General features: G+C 36.2%; 2 protein-coding genes across 6 annotated transcripts in view; one reads left to right on the top strand and one right to left on the bottom strand.

Annotated features, from left to right (window-relative positions):
- The window catches only part of LOC144972260 (uncharacterized), a 47,178-nt gene extending 30,305 nt beyond the window's left edge, over positions 1-16,873 (top strand). For all 4 annotated transcript variants that reach the window (XM_078913310.1, XM_078913312.1, XM_078913311.1 and 1 more), the window contains exons 11-17: positions 307-406; positions 4,517-4,653; positions 5,515-5,611; positions 7,412-7,617; positions 10,491-10,797; positions 11,644-11,786; positions 15,604-16,873. In XM_078913310.1, the coding sequence (XP_078769436.1) occupies positions 307-406; positions 4,517-4,653; positions 5,515-5,611; positions 7,412-7,617; positions 10,491-10,797; positions 11,644-11,786; positions 15,604-15,671 (1,058 nt within the window). In that variant the 3' untranslated portion in view covers positions 15,672-16,873. The remainder of the gene's footprint in view (positions 1-306; positions 407-4,516; positions 4,654-5,514; positions 5,612-7,411; positions 7,618-10,490; positions 10,798-11,643; positions 11,787-15,603) is intronic.
- A 5,176-nt stretch (positions 16,874-22,049) lies between these two features.
- The window catches only part of LOC144972261 (uncharacterized), a 54,147-nt gene continuing 49,250 nt past the window's right edge, over positions 22,050-26,946 (bottom strand). Inside the window, exons 14-15 of one of the 2 annotated variants that reach the window (XR_013645326.1) lie at positions 24,705-26,103; positions 22,050-24,450 (exon numbers count right to left, since the gene is read on the bottom strand). Coding sequence is in view for 1 of the 2 variants with exons in the window: in XM_078913315.1 (XP_078769441.1) it covers positions 26,030-26,103 (74 nt within the window). In the remaining variant the exon portion in view is untranslated. Of the gene's footprint in view, positions 26,104-26,946 lie in introns of both variants that reach the window. The other variant, XM_078913315.1, reaches the window with a different exon arrangement.

Below are 26,946 nucleotides of genomic sequence, written 5' to 3'. Positions count from 1 at the left end.
ACAGCAACACGTAACATGTAGAGGACTGAAGTATGCGCCGAGCGAGGCTCGAACCCAGGATCTTCAGATCCGAAAGCGAGTGTATTACCACTAGACCACATAGCCGCACAAAGCCGAAAATTTTGAATGACTCGCAGTGATTGAGCAACTGCGTCAGTTGGATTGGGCGGGCGGGACGTTCTATCCAAAAGGAAGAAAGCAATTAACATTGTCCGTTTCATGCTTTAGAAACCGGGATGAATTCCGGCTCCGGGCTCCGTAGTCCTAATGGCTCTGATGGAATGCCTTTGTAACATATTATTTCAGGGTCTGGAGATGGGTCGCCGTGTTCACCTAACCATTTGTCGCACTGCCTGATGATATCCATAGGTGCCATGAGAACGGCAAATGTCAGTCAAGCATGCGCGTAAGTCTAAACAATAATTCAGACCACAACTATCTTGACTAACTAAGCACATTTTACCCATTGAAAGAAGGCACTATGTTGTATAAATCTATTGTCTTAACTTACTTTTTTTTTTGCGTTGAGCGACGCGATCATAACTGACACAACGGGCTTCGCTAAATCTGTGACACGGGAGGTGACAAAAAACCCCCCGATATAATATAGATAGAAAGAAATTGACGCCACTCAGGTCTTTGTTATTGTTTTTTGCCATCCATGTTAAGCTCTTAAAACTGTATGAATGAGACTATAAACGTTCAAGGTTACATATATTATAGATTTGTGTGTTGGTCCGTAATATTTCCGGATATCAATGTTGTGAGTTTCTTAGACAAGCGCACAGCATCTATAGATCTGCTAACTTATATTATACTTATCTTTCATTTTTGTACCTTAAGCGGCAATCCAATTTTAAATAATAATTAAAAAAAAAGAAATGCTGCGAAAGCCGTCAATGTCAGGGCCAAAAAGAAATTCTATGAAGACAGCTTGAAAAACGTGGGAAGTTCGAGACAATTCTTTGCCTTGACTTTGACTAAGGAACTGAAGGGACAACAGACGCAATCAGCTCTCATATCTTTAATCGATCGTGCTGATCTTCCAACTCGCTTTGGTCAATGCTTTAAAGAAAAAGCCATCAGGAAAGAACTCACATCTGAATCGATCCAAACATCATTTGACAAGTTTCATGGTGATTCATTAACACATTTTTCAAAGATTACTGAAGCTGACTTACATGATTGCATTATGTCGTCTCCAACTAAAAGTTGTGATTTAGACCCCATAAATACTGCCATTCTAAATAAAAGTGCATTGATGTAATTTTAACATCATTTACATGTATTGTGAATAATTCGCTGCAGTCAGGTGCTGTACCAGACATTTACAAAGTTGCTCATGTCAAACCCCTTTTGAAAAAACCTGATCTAGATAAAGAAAACTTAAAAAACTATCGCCCTGTCTCTAATCTTCCTCTTCTCTCTAAAATCTTAGAAAAGCTTGTTTTGAAACAATTACTGTCTCATCTTAAAAATAATTGTCTTGAAGAAAAATTTCAGTCTGTTTATAGGCAACATCATTCGACGGAAACCGCACTTGTTAGGGTTGTTAATGATCTCCTCTCTGTTATAGACAATGGTTCATGTACTTTGCTGAATTTGCTTGACCTATCGTCTGCTTTCGATACTATTGATCACACTCTTCTCCTCAAACGTCTTGAAATTACTTATGGCGTGTCTGGTGCAGCGGTTGATTGGTTTAGGTCATATTTGTTTAATCGTAAACAGATTATTATGGTGGATGAATATAGATCTGAGGAAATCTTTCTTGATGTGGGGTTCCCCAGGGTTCAGTACTTGGACCCGTTCTTTTTGTTCTGGACGTTGGCCCTCTGTCTAAAATCATCAGAAGTTTCGGTCTGTCTTACCATCAATACGCTGATGATACGCAATTGTACTGCGTCTCCAATACGAGAAATTTACAAGAAGTATCAGCCGATAGTAAAAGTTGTATCCAAAGTGTTAAGAAATGGATGAATGAGAAGACGGAGGTGCTGTATATGGGGAACAGGAAGTGGAAAATTGAAACAGATTTGAAGTTGGGGGATGCCTCCATTCAAATAGTTGACAAAGTGAAAAACCTTGGCACATTCTTAGACTCTGGGCTGTCGATGGAGCATCAGGTTAATAAGTTGGTTAGATCTCTCTTTTTCCATCTAAAAAAGATTGCTTCCATTAGACGGTTCATATCTGAGGATGTGACCAAGCACCTGGTTGTGTCCCTCGTACTATCGAAACTGGATCATTGTAATGCTCTGTTGTTTAGCGTTTCGCAATATAATCTGAGACGTTTTCAGATTGTCCAAAACAGCGCTGCCAGACTAGTTTTTATGAAGCGTAGGTGCGACTCTGCCGGACCTCTGCTTCATTACCTGCATTGGCTGCCAGTTGAGAAAAGGATTAAATTCAAAGCTTGTGTTTTAGTGTATCGTTATCTTGAATGTACTGCCCCTTCCTACCTTTCAGTACTAATTGAAAGATATTCAAAACCCCTCCCCTTACGTTCGGCCAGTGATTCCACAAAACTAGTTGTCCCTCGAATTCGGAAAAATGCTGGAATGAGATCCTTTTCTCATTTCGGACCCTATATTTGAAAAGCCTTACCACAGAACATTCGTGAAAAAGAATCTTTATCTATTTTTAAACGTTCGCTTAAAACATATCTGTTTCGATTTTGGTAGATGGTATGAGAAGTAAGATAGGTTTGGTTTGTGTTTTGTGTTGTTTGTATATATATATATATATATATATATATATATATATATATATATATATATATATATTTATATATATATATATATATATATGTGTGTGTGTGTGTGTGTGTGTGTGTGTGTGTGTGTGATAGTGTAAATGTGAATGATTATGTTTCAGCCAAAGTAATTTGTAATGTAAGCGCTTGGAGTCTGGTGTCTCGGAGTTATAGCGCTATATACGTTTTCAGCATTATTATTATTATTATTATTATTATTATTATTATTATTATTATTATTATTATTATTATTATTATTATTATTATTATTATTATTATTCATCTTTACTTTCTGAATTTAATTCCCTTTGACAAATGTTTCTTTTAAAAATGGTTTTCCTTTCACTGATCGTTTACAAACTAAAAATATAATATTAAAAACTAGTAATTATAAAAGTACATAAAAGAGAGATAATTTACAGGGAAAAGGGTACTATGTATTTAACTGTGTCTCTCCCAGCTAAGGATCGCCGCCAGGACTAGGATCCCCCTCCCCTCCCTCCCCGAGAAATCTTAACCTAGGACAAAGACAGCGAGCTAACATGGGAAAGTAAAACATATATGGGAAGAAATAGAAGAAGACACAACAAATGACCTCTCTGCCCACCATGGGAGGTCAGAAGACCCCATCCATTAAATCAGTATCCATACCTATAAAATATACAAGGAGATGATAGCGGGAGAAAGCATCTTCCAAAAATAGTTCAAAACACCCGAAGACTGGTTTTCCAAAATAAGTTAAATCATTTTTTTTCTACTCTTGGAGATTTTTCATCTATGAGCTGAACTGAATCCAAGAAATGAAGTGAGAAGGAAAGTGTCAGAAGACAACAGAGAATAAAACGTCACGGCGGCGATGGGGGCTCGAACCCCCGACCTTACTGGTACGACAACTCCGTCTGACCGGGGAGATCGTGACTCTAACGCATGAGCTATCCACAACCCCAATAGCTCATATTATGGTATAGTCACGATATCCCCCGCGAGGCGGAGTTGTACCAGTAAGGTTGCGGCTACGATCTCCCCCCCCCCCCCCCCCCCCCCCCACATCGCCGTTGCGAAGTTTTTAATCTCTGTCGTCTTCTGGCACTTTTTTATTCAATTCATTTCTTGTTATTAACAATATTAATGCCTGCTCCACTCACTTTTCCGAAATGAATGCTAAACTTTATTATAAGAATCTATTGATACAAGAATTTCATAAATTAAATTGAAACACGTTTGACGTTTATTTACAATAAAACAGGCACAGAGAGACATTTTAAGGGAAATAATCCACTACTCTTCACTTGCAAGCTCGTGCGTTATTTGGCGCGATAAATAGAGCTCATTTAATAAATCCAAATACGTGACAGAATTTTTTATTATCTCACTTGACTCACCTGGTCATAGGCAGTGACGGACATGTAGGTTTTTTAGCATGAAAATGATGCTTAACAGGCGATTTAAACAGAACAGAATGGGGCATATAGTTTCATACAGCCTGCTACAGGGAAATGAAAGAAGAGTCGTGAGGCAGCAGCTTCTTATGGTTCACACTATTATGTTATGACGATCGACCCAATCAGCAAAGTCCGGTCCGCATTCGTGCACCGTCGCGAACCCGCCTGGTAGCATCGTCACAACACACCTTTCGACTAGATGCTCTGCCGTTTCGGGTTCTTGCCCACAGCGTGTACATATTGGACAGGAAGTTAGACCCCACGAGGCGAATTGAACACGGTAAACCTCTGAAATGGGATTTTTATGTTTTTATCCCAGAATGGCGAGGGAGTCGATGACTTGTTTAAAATCTCGAATGAACTCGTGCACTGGGTTCTTGAAAACAGAGTATGACATTGCAGTGAGGGAAATGGCAGGTGACATGGCCTTGTGTAAATTCCATTTCAGCAACCCAGGTACGAATCTGTTAATTACTCCCTCTATACTACTGCTACTACTACTACTACTACTACTACTACTACTACTACTACTACTACTACTACTACTACTACTACAACTACTACAACTACTGCTGCTGCTGCTGCTGTCACTGTTGCTGCTACTACTACCACCACCTACCACTACTACTTTTACTTTATAAAAGCTCAATTTTTTACCACCACGTCTATTCTTCTTCTTCTTCTTCTTCTTCTTCTTCTTCTTCTTCTTCTTCTTCTTATTATTATTATTATTATTATTATTATTATTATTATTATTATTATTATTATTATTATTATCATTATTATTATTATTATTATCATTATTATTATTACTACTACTACTATCATTATTAGTTTTATAATCACCCTGATTGCACGCTCTCATTGGAAAACCCTATCATTTCTTAATAAATACGTAATATGCTTTGAATGCGTTGAATAAAAATTTTATTCAACGATTGCAAAATATTTGCTCACATTTTATTGGTGTGAAATAAGGTGTAAAAGACAGCTGATTGGTAATTATAAATACTCTTTTGGTGCGCATGAATACAAATCCAACGATTTTAATTTAGGGTCAAATGCCATTCAAGCAGAAGGAGAAAGATACAAATTATGGTGAATAGAAGTACTAATACCATACCATACAAAATATCTAATAATCTTACTTGGAGGGATGAAATAAACCGTTTCTTTCATTTCTTTGTATTTATTTAAACTCGTTATATTTTTATTCGCAAGCTCATTGTGTTATTGGGCACGATTAAAGTAACTCGTTTAATAAATACAAAGAGATGAAAGAATCGTATCTTGTCATCATAATCATAAATATTCCAGATCGTGAAACCTGTTCAATTCAGAGAATATGGAGCTGCACCTTAAAAGCCCGAGAGTTTATGACGGATGGTATAAGGAATGACGAAAAATTGTGCAGGTAAATATAGACGCTATGAAATGCTCCTCTTTAATTCCAAGGTAAATTGTGTCATAAGGGTCCATCTCAAAAAGTGACACAGGTAACGAATGCGTAGACAAGTAGCCTTAATTTTTTCAAAAATGAGTTTTTATATAGCGCAATATCGACTAAACGTGCTCAAAGCGATTTAAAAAGGGTCCATAGCCAACAGCAACCCGTAACAAGTAGAATGAGACATGACGCTTGTTAGGCGATATTACATTTTTTCTGACAGAGACAACGCTGTGAACGGCCAGGTACTAATTTTACACCTGAGTACGGTGAGAGAATGTGATTAAAGAGCCATTTCCAAGGACTCAACAATGGGCCGAGCGAGGCTCGAACCCAAGACTTTCCGATCCAAAAGCGAGTGTCATACCACAAAACCACATTGCCAAACTCATAGCATGTCACCTCCACCAAAATTACGTTACAATACACCCCACCCCCATGACCACAAAAAAAAGGTGAAAAGTGGGGTATTAGTATGCTCAAGGAAATCTATTATCTCACTACTCGTACTTTTGAAAGACACTCACTGTTCAATTTCTTTCGGTTGTCGTTCACGTGTGTTATGACGTCGTTTTGGCTAAATAGGTTATTAGTCCATGAAGATAATTTAAAATGAAGTGAGCAGAAAAGTGCCAGAAGGCAATACAGAATAAACATTTTGCGGCAATGGGGGCTCGAACCCGCCATCTTACTGGTACGATAATCCGCCTGGCCGTGAGAGGGACGCTATGCAGTCGACACCATCCAACCAACGGTATAGCGGCCCTCTCACGGCCAGGTGGAGTTGTTGGTGGTTGGCATCGACTGCATAGCACCCCTCTCACGACCAGGGAAGTTGTATCAGTGAGGTCGAGGGTTCGAGCCCCCATCGCCGCGAAATTTTAATTCTCTATTGCCTTCTGGAACTTTTCTACTCACTTCATTTTCTATTATTAACAATATAAGTGCCTGCTCCACTCACCTTTCTAGTCCACGAAGGCTACGGTCAGCCGCAATGCAGCGCTGAAAAGTGAGCAAAAGAATGAATGAAGTTGATGTCACTTAATTGTTTCTTTATGAGTTTATACCTGTGGTTCAGATTCAGATGCTATATAAATGAATTTATAGTTAAAAGCATGAGCCATGGGCTCAATTCTTTTTTTAGGATTGATAAATTAATGAGAATGGAAATAGCAAGAAATACAAACTTACATACCTGGATCTTTGAACTCTTGTGCGTCACATCACACACTCGAGCACGGTTTGCCAGAACTCGGAGAGATGTACAAAACATTTTGAGGAATCCGTCAAAGTGATACCAAGCTGCTAGAAGCTGTGGACTGTAAAAAGTAATAAACAAAAATGAATATACGTAACAGCTTCAAAATAGAACATCATATCAAACAAGGTTACATAGCGAATGCTTTTGTTTTCGGTTTACTTTCCAAGATTTTTCTTCAACAGAGAGGATCTACAAAATTTCCCTGTCGTCAATCTGGAATTTAGTAATGTATTTATGTCTTTATTGTTGGCTGAAGAAGGGTTTTGAGCCCGAAACGTTCCTTGTTTGGTATTTCGTTATTTTTTGAAGCTGTTATATTCATTTTTGTTTATTTATTTTGAGGAAACAGTGTAGAAAGAGTAATGAGGAAAACATTCGGGACATTGGAGAAAACCATGTGGTTGAGGAAATCGTACTCGAGTGTCATCCCGTTTTGGAAGGATAGGGCACATTTTCCATTATATATCTTGCTCTTTCTTTTGTCTTTGATACCTTCAATATTTCAGTCTCTATCTCCCTGCCGCTGAGTGCGAGTTGAAGGAATGGGCGACATGTCCGGAAAATTTCAGAGTTCAGAATGCGGACATGTTGCGTGAGATCAAAAGAGATCAAGAGGACTGTAGACTACTATTGAATGTTACGCCAGGCCCTGAGATACCAAACCCCCAAATAACTCACGACCCAAATCCTCCCACAACGATACCAACAAAAGGTAAGCTATACGTGACAATGACACACAGTTTCGTTTGTTGATATTCAATTGACTGGTGGATGTTGCGATTATATTACCAAAACGCATAGCATTTATACTTTTAAGTCAAATTCGGGACTTTGTCACCATTTCAGGGTCTGGTGAACAACGAACTACACACAACAATGTTCCTCTTCCTTTATGGGATGACCTCTAAATATATGACCTCTTATACTGCTAAATAATAAATCCAAATTAGATCCATTTTCGGTCACGATAGGATTTTCCTACTTGGATTAAATTTATGAACATGTTGAACAACTATCGTCACATTAATACCATTCTCGGGGCTATATTTTAAGCCACGTTCAAGCCAGTAAGAGAGACACGTTTTAATATCCAACTCAGGGTCTGGTGAAAAACCAACTATACACAGCAATGTCATCTTTAGTTCATGAGATGATTTCTAAATAGACAACATCGTATATTGCTGTAAAGATAGAATGAAGTTGACGTCACTCAGGTCTCTGTTACTGTTTTTAAAAAATATTTTTAAAAATGAGTAATTCTCACAAAACTGTATTTACCAGACAATAAAAGTTCATGGTTACACATAGTTTTGTGTGTTGGTCCGTTATAATTTCGGATGGCAATGTTGTGAGCTTCTTAGCCGAGCGCACACTGTCTATAATAACAGGAGAATAAAAAATAAATAAAAAATAAAAAAATGTCATCCCACTATACATTTCTCCTCTAAGCTCTTATTTTAAGCAAGTTGTGTCATCAATTATCAATTCATTAATGCCATTCTCAGGGTTATTCTGTTAAGCCATACTCGGGCTATAAGCGCGTCATCAATTATGCCAACTCATAGGCCCGTTTTCATGAAAGAGGACACGATTTAGTTATTTACTGGTCTCGTAAATGACTTGCTTGTAAATCGGATTTCATGAACGTTTTCTAGTCTCGGACTAGCTTGTCTCTTGCCGAGAAGTGGGCGTTGTACGGACGGTGACTAATTCGGTTGTTTTGTGCTGGTAACATCACGCTCTCTAGTACATGATGACAGGTAAGATACCTGCCTTCATACTGTCAACGCAAATGATTTCTAAAGAGGAAATTAGCTACACATCCGGTATGGATAATATTTCTTTCTTTTAATATTTTAACTTACTTATGTCATGATGAATGAAATCACGTGGCATTGACTTAGGACTGCTAGACTACAATGGCGTCAATGGTCTATATTTCAGACAATGAAAGTTTCAATGAAACTCAAACAAAAACAAAACAAAAGAACAAAAAAGAGAAAGTGTGTTCTGATGAATCACATTATTTTAGTCAGTTACAAAGCCAGCAGGATAATTTTTGTCTCCACAATACTTTCCAATAATTTTGGGATTGTTCTTTGACGCAAATCTTTCGATTTCTAGTCTCCCTTCACTCGCAACTCACGAGTCTTTTTCTTTTTTTTTTTTAGTTTGTACTCACAAAAAACCAGTGTCAATAGCGACAGGACACTTTTGTCATTCGTAACCAACGTATTTTCCTTCCGAATCAAAGCTCTCTCATCTAAAAATAGCTGCTATCTTGTTGACGCTATGACATTAACCTTGTCTCAGTCTAAGCCTGTGAAGTCCTGCCTCAGCAAATGACTAAAACGTGGCCGAACTTAGTCCGAAGGATTTTATTCTGGGACTTGCTTAGTCAGCTCACATGAAATCCGATTTTTTCAAGTCCTTGACTAAAGTCAGAGATAGTCAGATAGTCAGAGACTAAGCGCTAGTCGGCGTTCATAAAAACGGCCCATGATCTAGTGAAAATCAAACCACTACACATAACAATACCTTCTTTCATTTTTTATGGGACCACTTCCAAATAGGCGATCTCGTACGCCGCTAAACTAGAATAGCACCACATTAAAGCCTATTTTTCGATTCGAACACATTGAATATGATCTTACCGTTACTAATATTTTATCACAGCGATTGTCAACTGTAAAATCGAATTAAGTATTATTATTACCACTATTAATATTATATCATAGCTATTGTCAACTGAAAATCGACTTGCTCACCGACTAATTATTATACACAAAACTGACACGATGCAACACAGTTACATCTCACGTGGTTGTATTCAACCAATCAGGATTCATGTTCATATATATTAAAGACAAGATGCACATCTCGCATTATCTTAATCTTATTAAACGCGGAGTTATATTTATTTGCAAGTCTGATAATCTAGTCCGATTATGGTTTTGACTTATACCATTGTTGTCATGGACAATATTTTGCGTTGGTTTGAGGCGACGTGCACTTATTTCCAGGTCTGACAATCCGTTTCTTTATGGGCTCATTGTTGTAATAGAAGTCTCAAAAAATGACGCAGAATATTGTCCATTACAACAATGTTAAACTAGGCCCATATGTGGGTTCGGATGCCAGACCTGCATATATGTACATGACGGTTTGAGGGTATTCCCATTACAAATAGCCGATAACAATTCTGGTTATCATGCCTGCAAATGAATTGGGTCGTAATAATGCATCATGCATGGAATTAAGAGCGCGGCATAAATGATACTATGAGTTTAGGTAAAATACTCACATCATCCGCCAGCAAAATCAAACATACCAAACCAACACGCGAAACTGTAACATGTGTGTGTGTATATATATATATATATATATATATATATATATATATATATATATATATATATATATATATATATATATATATATATATATATATATCCTTTTCCAAGGAGTCACCTTTGAGTCATCCCAAATATCAAGATTTGAATCTTTGACCTACAGGTTGCAAGTTTAATTCAGTTTCCCGCCTACTAGATCACAAAACGCTTTATGTAATAATTTTGTCCGCAGGTCAACCCGATAATGGCATGGGTGGCGGTGACATAGGCGGAGGTAACATTGGCGACGGTGACATCGGCGGAGGTAACATTGGCGGCGGTGACATAGGCGGAGGTAACATTGGCGGCGGTGACATAGGCGGAGGTAACATTGGCAGCGGTGACATAGACGGAGGTAACATTGGCGGCGGTGACATAGGCGGAGGTGACATGAGCGGAAATGTCATGGGCGGATGTTCCACGTTCGCAGTGATGGGATGTATGAGTCCTACACAGAAGTTGAGTTCCAGTGACAGACAGAACCTTAACGTCATGTGTCCGTAAGTATGTTCCGAAAACCTTTGAATTTATAATCACAAATATAGACTTGGTTGAAGTTAATATGAGGACAATGGATAGCGTTTCTTAAAATAACACACACACACACACACACACACACACACACAGACACAAACTATCACACTTTTGGACATTTAAATTTCAAGATAACTTTCGACATCGTATTAATCTTGACATAATACCGTCTTTAGGCGGCCAGTCAGAAGTGTGATCTGCCTCGTCATATCAGAATGAACTCGAAGAAAATTTAATGTAAAATTGAAATCCAGAATCAGGAAATGATCGTTTTATGAAGTTAAAGTTAAAGAAAGAAAACCGACTCTTTTAAATAAGGTAATTATTTTAAAATCTGTATTACACGCGACTTATCAACCTTTCAACCATCTTTATTGGCTGAGAAAGGGTGTTGAACTTGAAACGTTCTGTGTTTAGTATTTTTTTTTCTTTTTAATAGTTATAATATTCATTTATGTACATTATTGTTTCGATATAAGCACGGATTTTACATTCATTATACCTGGCAACCAATGAGTTAAGCAAGAGTGAATCCAGTTAGATATACCGTTTGAATGGCGAGTTATACTTTCATCATATCAGACAAAAAAAAACAACAAAAACAAACCATTCCCTCTCATGGCTGCATTCATCTAAGATTTATCTACGGTACTGTTGATGACGTCGATAATAATAACGATGATGATGATGATGATAATTATTATGATGCTAGTAAAGATGATAATTGTGAGATGATGATGGTAATGATTATGCTGACGACGACGATGATGATAATGATGGTGATGAAACACAAGCCCCATCCTTTGTTGCAGAACCACCTACGCGGCCGTCAAATGCATGCATGAGAATCTAATGTCCTGCCCAGAGGAAGTAAGAACTCAATTCAAGGTACCTTTGAGCCAGATGGAAATGGGCAAGTCCCTCTGTGATAAACACTGGTCAAGTAAGGGAACAAGTAAGTTGCGCTCTCTCTCTCTCTCTCTCTCTCTCCCTCTTTCAGGATCTATCTATCTATAAAACCAAAAATTATGAAGTGGTAAATTTTAAAAAGAGCAGTAGATAAACCATTTAAAACGACTTTCGTTCGTCTTTTACTACACCCTTCATGAAGTGGAAGGAGGTTGTTGTTGCTTTATTTACTTATCCACCATGGCGATAATGATCATAAATGAATAAATACATTGATAAAACAAAAACCTTCTTCCACTTCCTGAAGATCGCAGCAGTTAGAAACGATAATGTAGAGGTGAATAAACCCCCCCTCCCCCCCCCCCCCCCAAAAAAAAAACCAAAAAAAAACAAAACAAAAAAAAACAACACACTTTTAATGTTTTATATATCTATATATCAGCTTAAATATTCTATTAATCTAGCCATCTATCTGTATCAGCTTATCTACCTACGTATCTGTCTATCAGTCTATTTATAACTATATCTATCTTTCATTTTATGGTTAAGGGGAGTTAGCTGGAATCACATGGAGTGCTCGACATTTTCTAGGAGCGAATTGTTTATTTATTCTCACCTCATTCTGTTATATTCTCCGACAACATTGTTTCATTTCATGAGTTGCTGGTATGTTTTTGGTGGAGTGGGATCATGAGTTGCTGGTATGTTTTCGGTGGAATAAGATTATGAGTTGCTGGTATGTTTTCGGTGGAATAAGATTATGAGTTGCTGGTATGTTTTCGGTGGAATAAGATTATGAGTTGCTGGTATGTTTTCGGTGGAATAAGATTATGAGTTGCTGGTATGTTTTCGGTGGAATAAGATTATGAGTTGCTGGTATGTTTTCCGTGAAATAAGATTATGAGTTGCTGGTATGTTTTCGGTGGAATAAGATTATGAGTTGCTGGTTTGTTTTTGGTGGAATAAGGTCATGAGTTGCTGGTATGTTTTTGGTGGAATAAGATTATGAGTTGCTGGTATGTTTTTGGTGGAATAAGATTATGAGTTGCTGGTATGTTTTTGGTGGAATAAGATTATGAGTTGCTGGTATGTTTTTGGTGGAATAAGATTATGAGTTGCTGGTTTGTTTTTGGTGGAGTAAGATCATGAGTTGCTAGCATGAAACAACGTTGTCGGAGAATGTAACAGAATGAGGTGAGAATAAATAAAATATCTTTCATTTTATATATCTACCCCTCGTCAAGTGATTAATTAAGTCCATTTCTTCATCCTGGATACTGTAGTCTGTCGCTTAGTAGCTATGTATCTATATGACTCAACGCATCTATCACTATCAGGTTAATAATGTGGTGAACTACAGTGTCCATTACGTCTGGGAACAAGGTAATAGCACAGTAAATTACTCTTTAATAACTCAATATTCTTCAATAGTTTTTTTTTGTTTTTTGTTTGTTGCTTTAGGTCTCTTCCAACACAATTGAGGTTATATGAGAGACCGCTGAAACAAAAAAAAACAAGCAATCTAACAAAAATAGTACAAATGTAAATCAAAATCATAACCTAAAGATATCATAAGCTAAATTATAAATAACCAAGAACAAACAGGCAGAAGATTTACAGAAAAAAAAAAAATCCCCTGTCAAAAATACAATCACAAACCAAAGAAGCAGGATAGGCTAGTAAAGAGAAGAAGAAACGACATCACTATCGGATCGTACACCCATGCGAACATCATAGGTATATGATTCAAGGGTGATGCTCCCATCCAACCACCCGCCATTCTTCAATAGGGATGTGTGCATCGTATATAAACTTCGCGTGACATCTTCTACAGTGAAGAAAAGTATCTTTCACCTTAGTAAAGTCTCCACAATCTATAGCATACATAAATGAATTTTAAAAAATAGATAGTGAAGTATAACATGTAACGCGTGACGTTGTGGACACCCTAAAGATGCCAGAAAATCTGCTGTAACATTAACATATTAAAAAAAACAACAACTTGAGCTTTTATATAGAGCAATATCCAATAAACTTACTCAAAGAGCTTTACAAAGGGACCAACAGCATCGCGTAACATGTAGAGCAAGACATGATGTCTGCTAGGCGATAATATAATTGTTTTCCGACAGAGATAACGCTGGTAACGGCCAGGTATTCATTTTACATCTGAGTACGGTGAGAGAATTTGAGTAAAGAGCCTTTTCTAGGGACTCAACTATGCGCCGAGCGAGGCTCGAACCCAGGACCTTCTGATCCGAAGGCGAGTGTCATAACACAAGACCACATAGCTGCACATATGGACAGAAAATGAGAGAACACCCTCGTTCAATCAACTGGACACCAATGAAATCAACAGGAATGAGATTATCCATCAAAACCCTCAGCGTATTGCTCTAGAAGGCAAAGAAGACCAAGAGTTTTCCTCGTTCACTCACTAAATTATACGTCACAAAAAATAGCAGTTTTCTCTGAATGATGAAAAACAGACTTAGCAGGTTTTGAGTAGCAAGTGCTCATATATCACGTGACCCATCATTTCAATATGGTATTATGGCGGAGAGAATAAGTGGTCGAAAATTGACTTTCATGTAAAAGCGATAAGAATTACAATATTTAAGTGCAATCATGCTTTTCAATAGGACATATCAATATCAATACAAATATACAAGGGTAGATTGAAAACTCTTGGCACCCCTCTAATACTTTCAAAACAATAATAAATACTAAATTGACAAATGTATCATTACAAAGATTAGTTCATGGCCTTTCCATTTATAATTTCAAACTTCAGCATAGTCACCGTTTTCATCCACTCAGAGCGTGACCTCCTTCCCACCATAGGAGGACAAAGACCCCACCCGGCGTGTTGATTGCAATTTTTTTAAAGATAAAAAAAAATGAGCGTATGATGAAAAAACAAACGCCTTGGGATAAGCCTATACATTTTATTGAGGAGAATGGATATATGCGGTTATGTGGTCTTGTGGTATGACACTCGCTTTTGGATCGGCAGGTCCTGGGTTCGAGTCTCGCTCGGAGCATAGTCGAGTCCTTGGAAAAGGCTCTTTACTCACATTCTCTCCCCGTAAAGAAGGTGTAAAATGTGTACCTGGCCGTTAACAGCGTTGTCTCTGTCCGAAAAATATATACCTAACAGGCGTCATGTCACGTCCTACATGTTACGTGTTGTTGTTGGCTGGGGACCCCTTGTAAAGCGCTTTGAGCACGTTTAGTGGATATTCCGCTAGCTATATAAAAGCTCAAGTTTAAATTGTTTTTAAAAAAAGGATTTAATTTTTTTTCTAAATTTCATATTTCCTGTCATTTTAACTTTAAATCACTTATTTTTTAAAATTCTGGCTCAACTTGACATAATACCATTTTGAGCCGATAGCTCACAAATGAATTGGCCTGAATAGTATGTAAATGTGGTTCCATGGGGCCCAATGGAGAAATATGTTAAACATTATAGGGCCGCTCGGGAGTCCCGATAGCTCATTTGGTAGAGCACTCGCTTCTTCACATGCAAAGGGACCAAGATCGGTCCCGGGTGCAGTCGAGATTTTTTCTGACCACCCTGTCCACCCACAAGTGATTGGGTAGCTGGGTCTGTTACATCTGGTGGAAAGTACTTTGCGACGCACTAGCATTCTAGGCAAAGGTTAGTAAGCAATTGTTATTGTCCGTTTTACGCTAAAGAAATCGAGATAAACTCCGGTTCAATGGGCCGAATGGCTCTGAAGGACAACTCTTTTATAAGGCCGCTGAGCATAGTGATATAGTTTGAATGGTGTACTGTATTATTTGTCAGAATTATCATTTTATTCTTTTCTTTTTTATTCAATTTCTACACTTTTCAGATGTTCATGGCAACTATCTGCTGACCCTAGTCGCCGCCATGATGGTCCTATTACGTCACTTCATGTGACCACCTCGCTTCCACTGGAACAGACAATATTTTGAGTGTTTTCAATATCAAATTAAATAGTAATAGTCTAACGGAGAAAGCAAATTGGCGGGGAAGGGACTGGAAGGGGCGTGGGAGGTGGGGGGAGTCAATACCATAAACAGCGTATTGATTGGTTATTATAAAAATTGTGTGTCCGTAGCTTAAATCATGTATGTGACTCACCGCTCAAAACGGTATTATGTCGGGATGAAACGTGCCAAAAAATGAATTGAATTTAAACCTGTCAATCAAGAAATAAAATGATTTAGATTTTTTATAGTTTATTAAGAAAGAACATAAAAATAAAAATATAAATAACACAGCGTAAAACCCGATTCAATTTTCATTATTTTGGACAATTCAATAAATTCAACTTTATTTCACAGCTGTTTAACCTCGACTTCATACAGATTTAAGAGTCTCAAATAATGGAGATTTCAAAAATCAATAATCGTATATCAAATTGGACGAATAGGGTATCGATTCCGTTCTTGATAATCGATGAATTTGAAAACCCTCATAGATTCAGTAAATAATAGAGCTAGATTAGATGACGCCGTCAAACTAAAAGTCTGGCAGCACGTGATAAAACACGTGCTCCAACCGTTGACCGCTCACCACCCATAGCAATTTACCGATAAAATAACTATAAAAACGTGGTAGATAATGAGGCAAAAGAAGAAAATACACATAGATATTCTTTCACGTATCACATATTGTCTAGATATTGATATTTTATGAAAAAAACGGAAAACTTTATCAAATATTAGTAATATTATATTACCCATCGATCTATTTTAAGACCATGGTAAAGTTAATTATTCAAATTCAAAATTAATGCGCTTGTGTGAACGAAACAAGAACTATTTTGACCCTGATTTTTAGAGTAAATATGCCATATACGATGAATTTAACTATTATAAAATTTTATTTTTGTAGGTTTGCTCATGAGAGCAGAATTTTATCTGAAAAAAAAGTAGAATAAAACAAACCCCGGGATGATCCAGGTTTTACCGGGACCATTGGCAGGTCTCACAGACGTGGGATACGTATTACTTCATATATACAAAGAGATCTTACTCCTATTCTGTTTTGGTTGATTTTGTTTGGTTTTTTCAAATGAGTAACCAGTGTTTATTATTTATTTTTGTAAATAAAACTAAATATAATATTTTGTTTAATATCAAATGTTTGTTTGTTTTTAAGGGTTTTACCGCGCTTGCAACTCATTTAGGTCATATCAGCGCCAGTAAAATGGAAGAAAGTTTGGATAGTAAAAACATTCCAGATGTACAATTAAAAGGACTTGAGGAAAAAGCAGGACAAAGTTTATTTGTTTTTAAGGGTTTTACGGTACTTGCAACACATTTAGGTCATATCAGCGCCAGTAAAAGGAAGAAAATTGGATAGTAAAGACATTCTTGATGGACAATTAAAAGGACTTGAAGAAAAAGAATGACGGGGATAGTTCAAATGGGGAACAGATGTAGATTCCAAGAGCATACCATCAATGTACTAAGTTTGAGATAGACTAGCGTCCTATCCAAAGGATAGAAAGCAACTGTTATTGTCCGTTTCACGCTATAGAAACCGAGATAAACTCCGGCTCCATGGGCCCAATGGCTCTGAAGGAATACTTTTAAAAAAAATATAAATAAACAGGAATTGTTTTGTTTGTTTGGTTTTACGGGTTTTACGGCGCTTGCAACACATTAGGTCATATCAGCGCCAGTAAAAAGGGAGAATATGGGGTAGTAAAAAGTTCTAGAATTACAATTAAAGCACCCAAGAAAAGGAAAGACAAAGGGGTATGGTAAGATAGGGAATTGGTGTAGATTCCAAGAGCACACCATCACAGTTTGAGATCACCTAAAAGTCTCAGTCAGACACGAGAACAGGTCCCTACTAAGAGGAATACACCCAAATGCTTATAATATTATAAATTCAAAACAACAAATATAATAATATATCACAGAGAGATGACTTACAAGGAAAAAAATATCATCTCCCAAAACAGTAACTATCTATTTGACTGTTTCCCTCTCAGCCACGGTATCCGGCCAGGGCCAGGACAAAACCAAGTAATCTCATTCCAAGACAAAGACAGAAAGCAAGCTGGAAAACAGATATAGGAGTATAGGAGACGCAGTAAGTACCTCCCTGCCCACTATGGGAGGTCAAGCATAAAGAGTCACGCACTAAAGTTTCATCAATAGGGGAGGCTACTGGACTTTTAACCCTTAGTCATTTAAAATTGAAGGGTTGAATCCCTTGAAAATGGATTGCTCAAGATAAATTTTTTTTTTTATTCCAAGGAGTCAATAGTTCATCTTCTACGGACCCAATCTTGTGTCCCTCTCGGGACTTTGACTTATTTGTCGACAAATATCGCAAAAGTCTTAGGCGAGCTCACATTTCAAAGCAATGAGCTATATTTCAAACACAAACTTGTTTACATAATGCTCTGTGGATTTCTTACCATTTTTACAAGTTACATCAACTAAAGGGCTTAATTTTAAAATTCAATAAGGGGTATGAGATGACTTAATGGATACGGAATTGCACTTTACCCAGGACACCAGGTTCGAGTCCCACTTTGACACTTCATTTTTTCCTTGAGCAAGAAACCCAGCCCCTTTTTTCTGCTGACTTTGGGGGGGGGGGGGGGGGGGGGGGGGGCGCTATCTCAGTCCAGAAAGAAAGAAGAATACCCTGTACTGAGGATGAATGTAGGGAGTTTTATTCATTTATATCTTATTAATTACTTTATTTTTAAAAATATAAATTTCGCCATTACGCATTAGATCCCATCGCCTAAGTATTCCATGAAGGAATATAGATATCCATCAAACAGGCAGGATGTCTGATGTCAACAGGAAACACCCATGTTGTCCAAGGGAGCAAATTTGGAGTTACGAATCTTGCCAAGGAAATAAACGAAAGTGCCTGAAGTGGGACTCGAACCCACACCACAGTGCAATGCCTCAACCACTCTGTCACTTCACCCCCATTACTTTATTTATCATTATTTCATTTATTTGATACAACACTTCAATGGTTTGTTAGAGCGGCTAAATGGTAGATAAGTGTTAAGATGAAATTGAAAAAAAATGCCATATGATTGAGTGATTTTAAAAACGCCATCGATAAAGAACAAACTTTGTTCTATAACGTTGAATAAAGAACTAAATTTGTTCTATAATGTTGAATTAAGAACTAACATTGTTCTAGAAAATTGAAATTTGGAGAGTAGTATCATGCAAAAACCGAAAATAAAATTGTAATTGTTGTTATTAAGGCTCATAATTTGCATGGATATAATGGCAATAAATGATACACTGTCTGAAATCATTTTAATGTTTTATTTTTCATTTTAAGGACAATTTTGTAGTAATTCTTGAGCACAGAATACTCTGTATATATTTTTTATCACTATTGTTAGATTTTTCATTTAATGTAGATTTGAGGCATTCCATCTGAAAACCAAGTAATATAAATTTATTTTCCTGATACCGTGAACTGAAAAAATTACGACCTGATATTTGATGAGCAATAAAAACAATAAGGAAACAAAAATAGCCCAAAAATTTTTTTTATTTAAACAAATAAAAGAAAAAGAATTTTATAAAAAGAATAAAATTAAAACAAGTGTTCAAACAAAACTACATGCAAATCTATAATGAGATAATCTGATTAGATTTCAATACACTCGAGCAATATTTCCTTAAACTTCTCGAGACATCCAAAAAGTTCAAAGAAACCAAAGTTTGAGGCAACTGTGTCTTGACAGAACAACTTGGTGTGTTGAGGAAAATAATATATTGCAAAGTCAACAAATCCCATCTTTCTCACGATTTCATTGGCTTTCATATCAATAACGGGTCCAGATAATTGTATATTCAATGCATGTTTTTCTGTAAACCACAAAATATAGCGATTTCTCAAATCCATCATGTTCTATCACTCTCAGTCGCTTTCTACTTGCTTCATCACTTACTTTATCTTCATTTGGGATGAAAGTTGACAAGGTAGATTCAGAAAAGTAAGTGGAGCAGACACTTATGTTAATAAAAGCAAGAAATGAAGCGAGTAGGAAAGTGCCAGAAGAAAATAGAGAATAAAAATTTTGCCGTCACGGGTTCGAGCCCCCATCACTGCGGCAAAATTTTTATTCTCTATTGTCTTCTGGCACTTTCCTACTCGCTTCATTTCTTGTTATTATCAAGGTAGACTTAGGAATGTTATAGTCTCCACAGTTCTCAATTTTTTTCTTCCTTTGTTAACATCATCTAAAACCGTTGTTTTCATTTCCAAAGTGAGAACATTCATCTCTCTCTTTTCTGACAGACATGATAACAATAGTGATTAAGAAATTTTAAAACTAGTCTGAACAGCTGATGTATGCTCATGTAAAAGCGATGGGTTGTTGTCAAAATGAACATGAATCTTGCCATTCTAATATTGTCTTCTTCTTCGTGGTCGTAGTAGCATCTTTAATAGAGGATCCAGACAATAATTCATACATTTATGATTTTCACAACACACATACACATTCAAAATACACGCTATGATCATTTCATTATTTGTTGTTTTTAATTCCACACCTCCAAGACTCTTGTAAATTCTGTATTGTTTTTAGTTTCTATCAACTCCTGAGGGAGATCATTCTATAAAAGAATGGCAAACAGAAAGAAAGAGTGTAGGCGGGTGTCTGAATTTGTTAGTTTGTTGTTGTATCCTCTTGCTAGTCATTGCTAGTCTGTTTTTTGGTTTTATGTAAGTGATTAGTTTAATGCAAATTTTTAAAGGCTGTGTTCGAAGTTTTTTTGGAGAAAGGAATGGAGAGATAATAAAGAATAATAATGAAAAATTCAGGACAATCGAATACGTTCGAGGAAGCCATAATTGAGTGTATATCATATCATATCATATCATGATGTTATATAATGCCAGTATTGTGCAGAAAAGCGTAAAACCTCAATGCCCTGTATAAAAGGATATCAAAAGTTTAAGAAGTGCCACTGAAAAATTGAGTTTGCAAATTTACACAACTTTATTACTACTTTGTGTGCCCTCCTTTAACTTGATGTAGGGAAACCACTTGCCTTCCTATGGACAAAGTGAAAGGTTCAATAAACTCAGCAATGCAATTATCCCATATATCTTGAAGAAGGCGGTATAAATCATCTATGATTTGATAAAGACAGGATGATGTACTTCTTTCTTCATAGTACCCCAAATGTTCTCGACTGGATTCGTGTTATCGATGACAAAATGATTGTTCTCTTAAAAAGCCCTGCTAATTTGAGTCCTGTGCAATGGTGCATTGTAGTGCAAAAAACAAAAACAAAACAAACGTGCATGTATTTTGACCTCAGCAGGATCCCGTCCTAAACTACAACAGAACTATACCCTCTGTTTCTGATCTGAATATTTTCTTACTTTTTGTTTGTTTTTTTTAAGGGTTTTACAGCGCTTGCAACACATTCAGGTCTTATCAGCGGCAGTAAAAAGTAAGAAAATCGGATAGTAAAAATAAATAAATAAATAAAAATAAAATTCCCTTTATTCATCCCATAGGGGAAATTTGTCTAGGGTCCATTCCAAGGGAAAACTGGAATAACCCAGGCATCAGCCACAGTGCAGCACCGCAAAGTGAGCCAAGGCAGCAGCCTCTTATGGTTTTCACACTACTATGTTATGACGATCGACCCAATCAGCAAAGAAGAGCCAAGGCGAGGTGACCTTCCCAAGACCACACAGCGCAGCGGCAGGTGATCAAAGTCAGTACCCTTCGGGCACGAAGCAAAGACCGTACCGCTGAGTCACACAGCCATTATATGTTTATAATTAAAATGATAGGAGAAAAAGTTAGACAAAGGGGAATGGTTCAAATAGGGAACAGATGTAGATTCCAAGAGCATGCTATCCTGTTCTGTTTGAGATAGTCCAAAAGTCTCATCCGGACTCTAGCTGAAGATCCCACTAAGAGGAACACACTCAAATGTTTACATATCATATGTTAAAGATTAATAAAAATATAACAGTACATAACAGAGAAATGATTTACAAGGAAAAAAAATATCATCTCCCAAAACTATAACTATACATTTGACTGTTTCCCTCCTAGCCAAGGACTCCGACCAGAGCCAGGACAAAACCAAGTAGTTTCATTCCAAGACAAAGACAAAAAGCAATTGGAAAACAGACAGAGGGTGATAGAAGACACAGCAAGTACCTCCCTGTCCATATGGAGATCAAAAATCCCACCCAGTTCTTACTTTTTGTAAAAGTGGAATAATCTTAAATTCCAAATAAAAGATACCCCACTATCAATAGCTTTAAGAAAGGCTTGGATTGTTTCAAGTATGTTTATGATCGATAAAATTGAATCACGCTTTGGAAATTTATATATTACATTCAAATATTTATGTTCATTAAAAAAACAAAAACAAAACTATACCATACTATCAATGTATATTTATCTCATCTTAAATAAATGATTAACACTTGGGTATATAAAGGGCAATTGGTATAAAATTACCAAATAATATGATAATTGAATAGATAGTAAAATATATGAAAAGATATTTAAATAAAAAACAAATTTAAACAAAACATGAACATGCAAAACAATTATGTAAGACAATCATCCAAACTTTTAAAAACATTTGTAAACAAATATTTAATATGCAAGAGGCAATAAAAATCTCAACATCAATATGGCAAACAAACGCATAGCAATGAACAATTTGCATATGATTAAAATTACCTTTATACTCTTTTCAAAAAGCAAGTTCAGATTTTTCATATTGGTTTCACTCTGATATTATGTACATGGTGCACATACATGATGCAAGAGAGGAAAGAAGATAAATTCATCTTTGTGATGAATACAAAACGATCACAATTCTAAGGAAAGGATAATGAAAATGTTGTTGCTTGAAGCTCGTAGGAAAAAATATCGATTAGTGTTGATTTGTAAGCTACAATTTATTAGACAAAGACAGGTGCTGTTTTTATGTTTATGTTTTTAAGGGTTTTACGGCGCTTGCAACACATTAAGGTCATATCAGTACCAGTAAAAAGGAAGAAAATGGGATAGTAAAAAGTTATAGAATTACAATTAAAGCATCCAAGAATAAAGCAGACAAAGGGGATTAGTCCAAATAGGCAACAGATGTAGATTCCAAGAGTACACTATCAGTCTACTTAGTTTGAGATCACCTAAAAGTCTCATCCAGACACAGGCACAGGTCCCCATTAAGAGGAAAACACTTAAATGTTTACAAATCATATATAATACATAAACAGAACATAATGCAGTGCATAACATCTCCCAAAACTAACTATACATTTGACTGTTTCCCTCCCAGCCAGGGCCAGGACAATAATAATAATAATGTACTTTATTCATCCAAAAGGATTATCTAAAATATTACTAATTTTTCTTAAGCAGTGTTCTGAATATAAATCATTAAAAGACATGGATCCTGTAGTAAATTTATTAGCTCGTTTAATAATCCTGTCAAAGTTAGCTTTTGCTGAGCTAAGCCAATTTCCCCCCCAGGCAGTAATACAAAAAGCCAAAACACTTTCTATTACAGATCTATAAAATAGCGTACAAAGTGTTTTGTCAATGTTAAGTTGGGACAATTTCCGTAAAAAGTACATTCTTTGATTAATTTTACTATTGATATAACTGGAATGTATGTCCCACCGCAATTTGTTGTCCATGGTGACTCCTAGATATTTGTATTCTAGTACCTGTTCTACTTTTTCAAAACCAAGTAATCTCATTCCAAGACAAAGACAATTAGGGAAACAGACATAGGGGAAAAGAAGACACAGTATGTACCATCCTGCCCACTATGGGAAGTAAGGAACCCCACCCAGAAAGACAGGTGCTGTGGATATTTCGAGTTTCCCTTTATCAACAAAACACCATGGATAAAACACTAAGGACGAATGAGATATGTGTGAATGGCGTAGTTAAGGTAATCTCAACTACGCCATTTACACATATCTCATTCGTCCTTAGTGTTTTATTCATGGTGTTTTGTTGATAAATCGGAGACCCGAAATGTTCACAGTACCTATCTTCGTCTAATAAATTGAAGCTTACAAATCAACACTTATCATTAAGAAAAGGATAGGATAAATGAGAATCTAAAATAACATTTCAAATCTTTTTGGTCACAGCAAATAATAATAGTAAAAAATAAAGTATTCCCAACTTAATATTATGCAGGGGAACCCTTTGCAAAACATAGTTGCATGATTTTATGTCACATGGATGAAGTTGTTGTCTGGATGTAGTTATCAGGCAAATTCATTACATATTTCAGTCAGTGAAAATGATTCAAATAGAGCATCCACATTTAGTGAGGTTTTTGCTTATTTTCGATTCTGGTTTCATGAGGCTCCAAGCGTTTTTGATAGGATTCACATCTGGGCTCACAGCAAGCCAAGCAGAATAGAATAGTTGATTTCTAGATATTCCGTGCTGGTTCTGGCTCTAAGCAGCGGGGCATTGTATTGCATAAAAAGGTTTATATGACATTGTTGTTATTGAGATATTACAATGCTTTGACCCTGACCTTACTTTGGGAACTGAGTTTAGATGTGTTTATAAATTATCAGGAGAGGAATTGAATTGGCTGTAAAGATTTGGAACATACAAAAAAACATTTGTTTTCTTTTCATCTTTTTTCATTGATTTGTATGTTTGTGACCCACTGTCTCTAAATGGTATTATGTCGGGATGACTTGGGTGCAAAAAAGTGAGTTTATTGACAAAAACATGAAACTTGGGGTTTGTTTCGATTTGTTATGTTAGAGAATGAAGACAGTTTCTCCAAAAGCTAAAAAATTGGCATTTACTATCACTTTTCGGTGCCCAATTCATCCCGACATAATACCATTTCGAGACGATGGGTCACATTTAGCTTTTAATATTTTGATCAGTCCACACAGTGGTTCATTGATGGTAATCCAGTTTTTATCTCTTATGTGTTTTTTTATGCTTTTGCATTTAAAATTTATATCTGGGCAAAACTTAATCATCAGGCAAATTATTCTATAAACTCTATCGAATTAAATCATCAATTAAATGAACTTGCCAAAGTATGAAATGAATCTTCATTTTGTTTTTATGTTTTTAAGGATTTTATGGTGCTTGCAACACATTTAGGTCATATCAGGGCCAGTAAAAAGGAAGAAAATGGGATAGTAAAAAGTTCTTGAATTATGATTAAAGCACCCAAGAAAAAGTAAGACAAAGGGGAATTGGTTTAAATAGGAAACAGATATAGATTCCAAGACCACACTATCATTGTTCTTAGTTTGAGATCACCGAAATGTCTCATCCTGACACAAGCACAGGTCCCAAGAGGAATTCACTCAAATGTTTACAAATCATATATATGTAGAACAAAAAATACTCTGCATAACAGAGAGATGATTTACGAGACAAAAATATCATCTCCCAAAACTCTAACAATACATTTGACTGTTTCCCTTCCAGCTGGGGTATCCGGCCAGGTCCAGGACAAAACCAAGAAATCTCATTCCAAGACAAAGACAGAAAACATGTTGAAAACAGATATAGGGGGATAGAAGACACAGTAAGTGCTATCCACTATGGGAGGTCAGGAACCCCACCCAGAATCTTCAGGTCTTAGTTATATCATTGTGCAGTAGGCGATGGAAAACTTGAAGCCACATAATCTGATTTTCACGAAAGTCAATGTTTTCCCTTCATCCCGTCCCCAACTCTCTACATGAAAAACCAGGATGCTTAGCTCGATTGACAGATAACTCAATTTTTGTTTTCCCGGGCCCTGTCATCAATTGTATTTTAAGATCAAGTTTTCAGGCTTAAAAGATTTGTTATAAATTTGTCATTCTTTGTTCTAGTTTATGATATACTTTCTTCAAGCTTTAAATGTTGTTGGTTTTATTCAGGATTTCTTTTTCTCTTTCATGTATGTTGTCTTCAAATTGTGTGAATAAGGGACATAATATTCACACAGTTCAGATTTGTAAATTTAACTTCTCACTCCATATCCGTAAATAAGGATGTAAGTGATAGAAAATAGATTTGCAAAATCTTTATAATAGACACAAGAAGAGGAGGAGAAGAAGAAGGAATAGGAGAGGAGAAGAAAAAGAAGACGAAGAAAAGAAGAAGGATGATGATGATGATGATGATGATGAAAAAGAGAGAAGAAATCAGAATCATGGAATCAAACTTGTCTTTAAAAGAATGTTCTACAGAAATCTCGACCACATTGTCTCACCATTAGTCTTCCTTCCTGTGGTGAACATTAATTGGCTTACAGGAAATGACGAAATATTATAGTTGGGACTGAGATGACAACGGTGAATGCCAGAATGGTGGGTTTCAAACCTTGGAAATACAGAAAATGTGCATTATTAAAATAAACCCAAACATTATACATAAATAATAGTATTAAATAATCAGATCTCTAAGTGTATGAAAATATTTTGAGGAACGTACAGCATCAATGTTTTAAGGCAATATGCTTACAGTCAAATTAAAAACGAATATGCCCTTTCACCACAACATCATAAGATATTGTCGCCTAGGCATTCCATGAAGGAATATAGATAATTCATTAAACAAGATATCTGATGTCAACAAGAATCATCCATGTCCTAAACTATGATGAACAGATTAAAAATATCATGGTGATATTGTCAAAAATCCGACAACTTTAGGAAATTGTCAGAAATCTGGCAATTGTTGGACATTTTACAGACTGTTTGAATGGAATATAACAACTACAATAATTATTATCATCATCATCATGGAAATGTGACGACTACCATAACCATCATCATCGTAATTAGTATCATTATCATCTATTGAATGGGAATGTGACCACTATCATAATTGTCATCAACATTATCATTATCATCTATTGAATGGGAATGTGACCACTATCATAATTGTCATCAACATTATCATTATCGTCTATTGAATGGGAATGTGACCACTACCATAATTGTCATCAACATTATCATTATCATCTATTGAATGGGAATGTGACCACTACCATAATTGTTATCAACATTATCATTATCATCTATTGAATGGGAATGTGACCACTATCATAATTGTCATCAACATTATCATTATCATCTATTGAATGGGAATGTGACCACTATCATAATTGTCATCAACATTATCATCATCATCTATTGAATGGGAAAGTGACCACTATCATAA

Source organism: Berghia stephanieae, chromosome 5 (assembly GCF_034508935.2).
Source record: "Berghia stephanieae isolate SIO BIC M18660-M18661 chromosome 5, UCSD_Bste_1.3, whole genome shotgun sequence".
Taxonomy (NCBI): Eukaryota; Metazoa; Mollusca; class Gastropoda; order Nudibranchia; family Aeolidiidae; genus Berghia; species Berghia stephanieae.
This window is presented reverse-complemented; position numbering and strand designations above follow the sequence as displayed.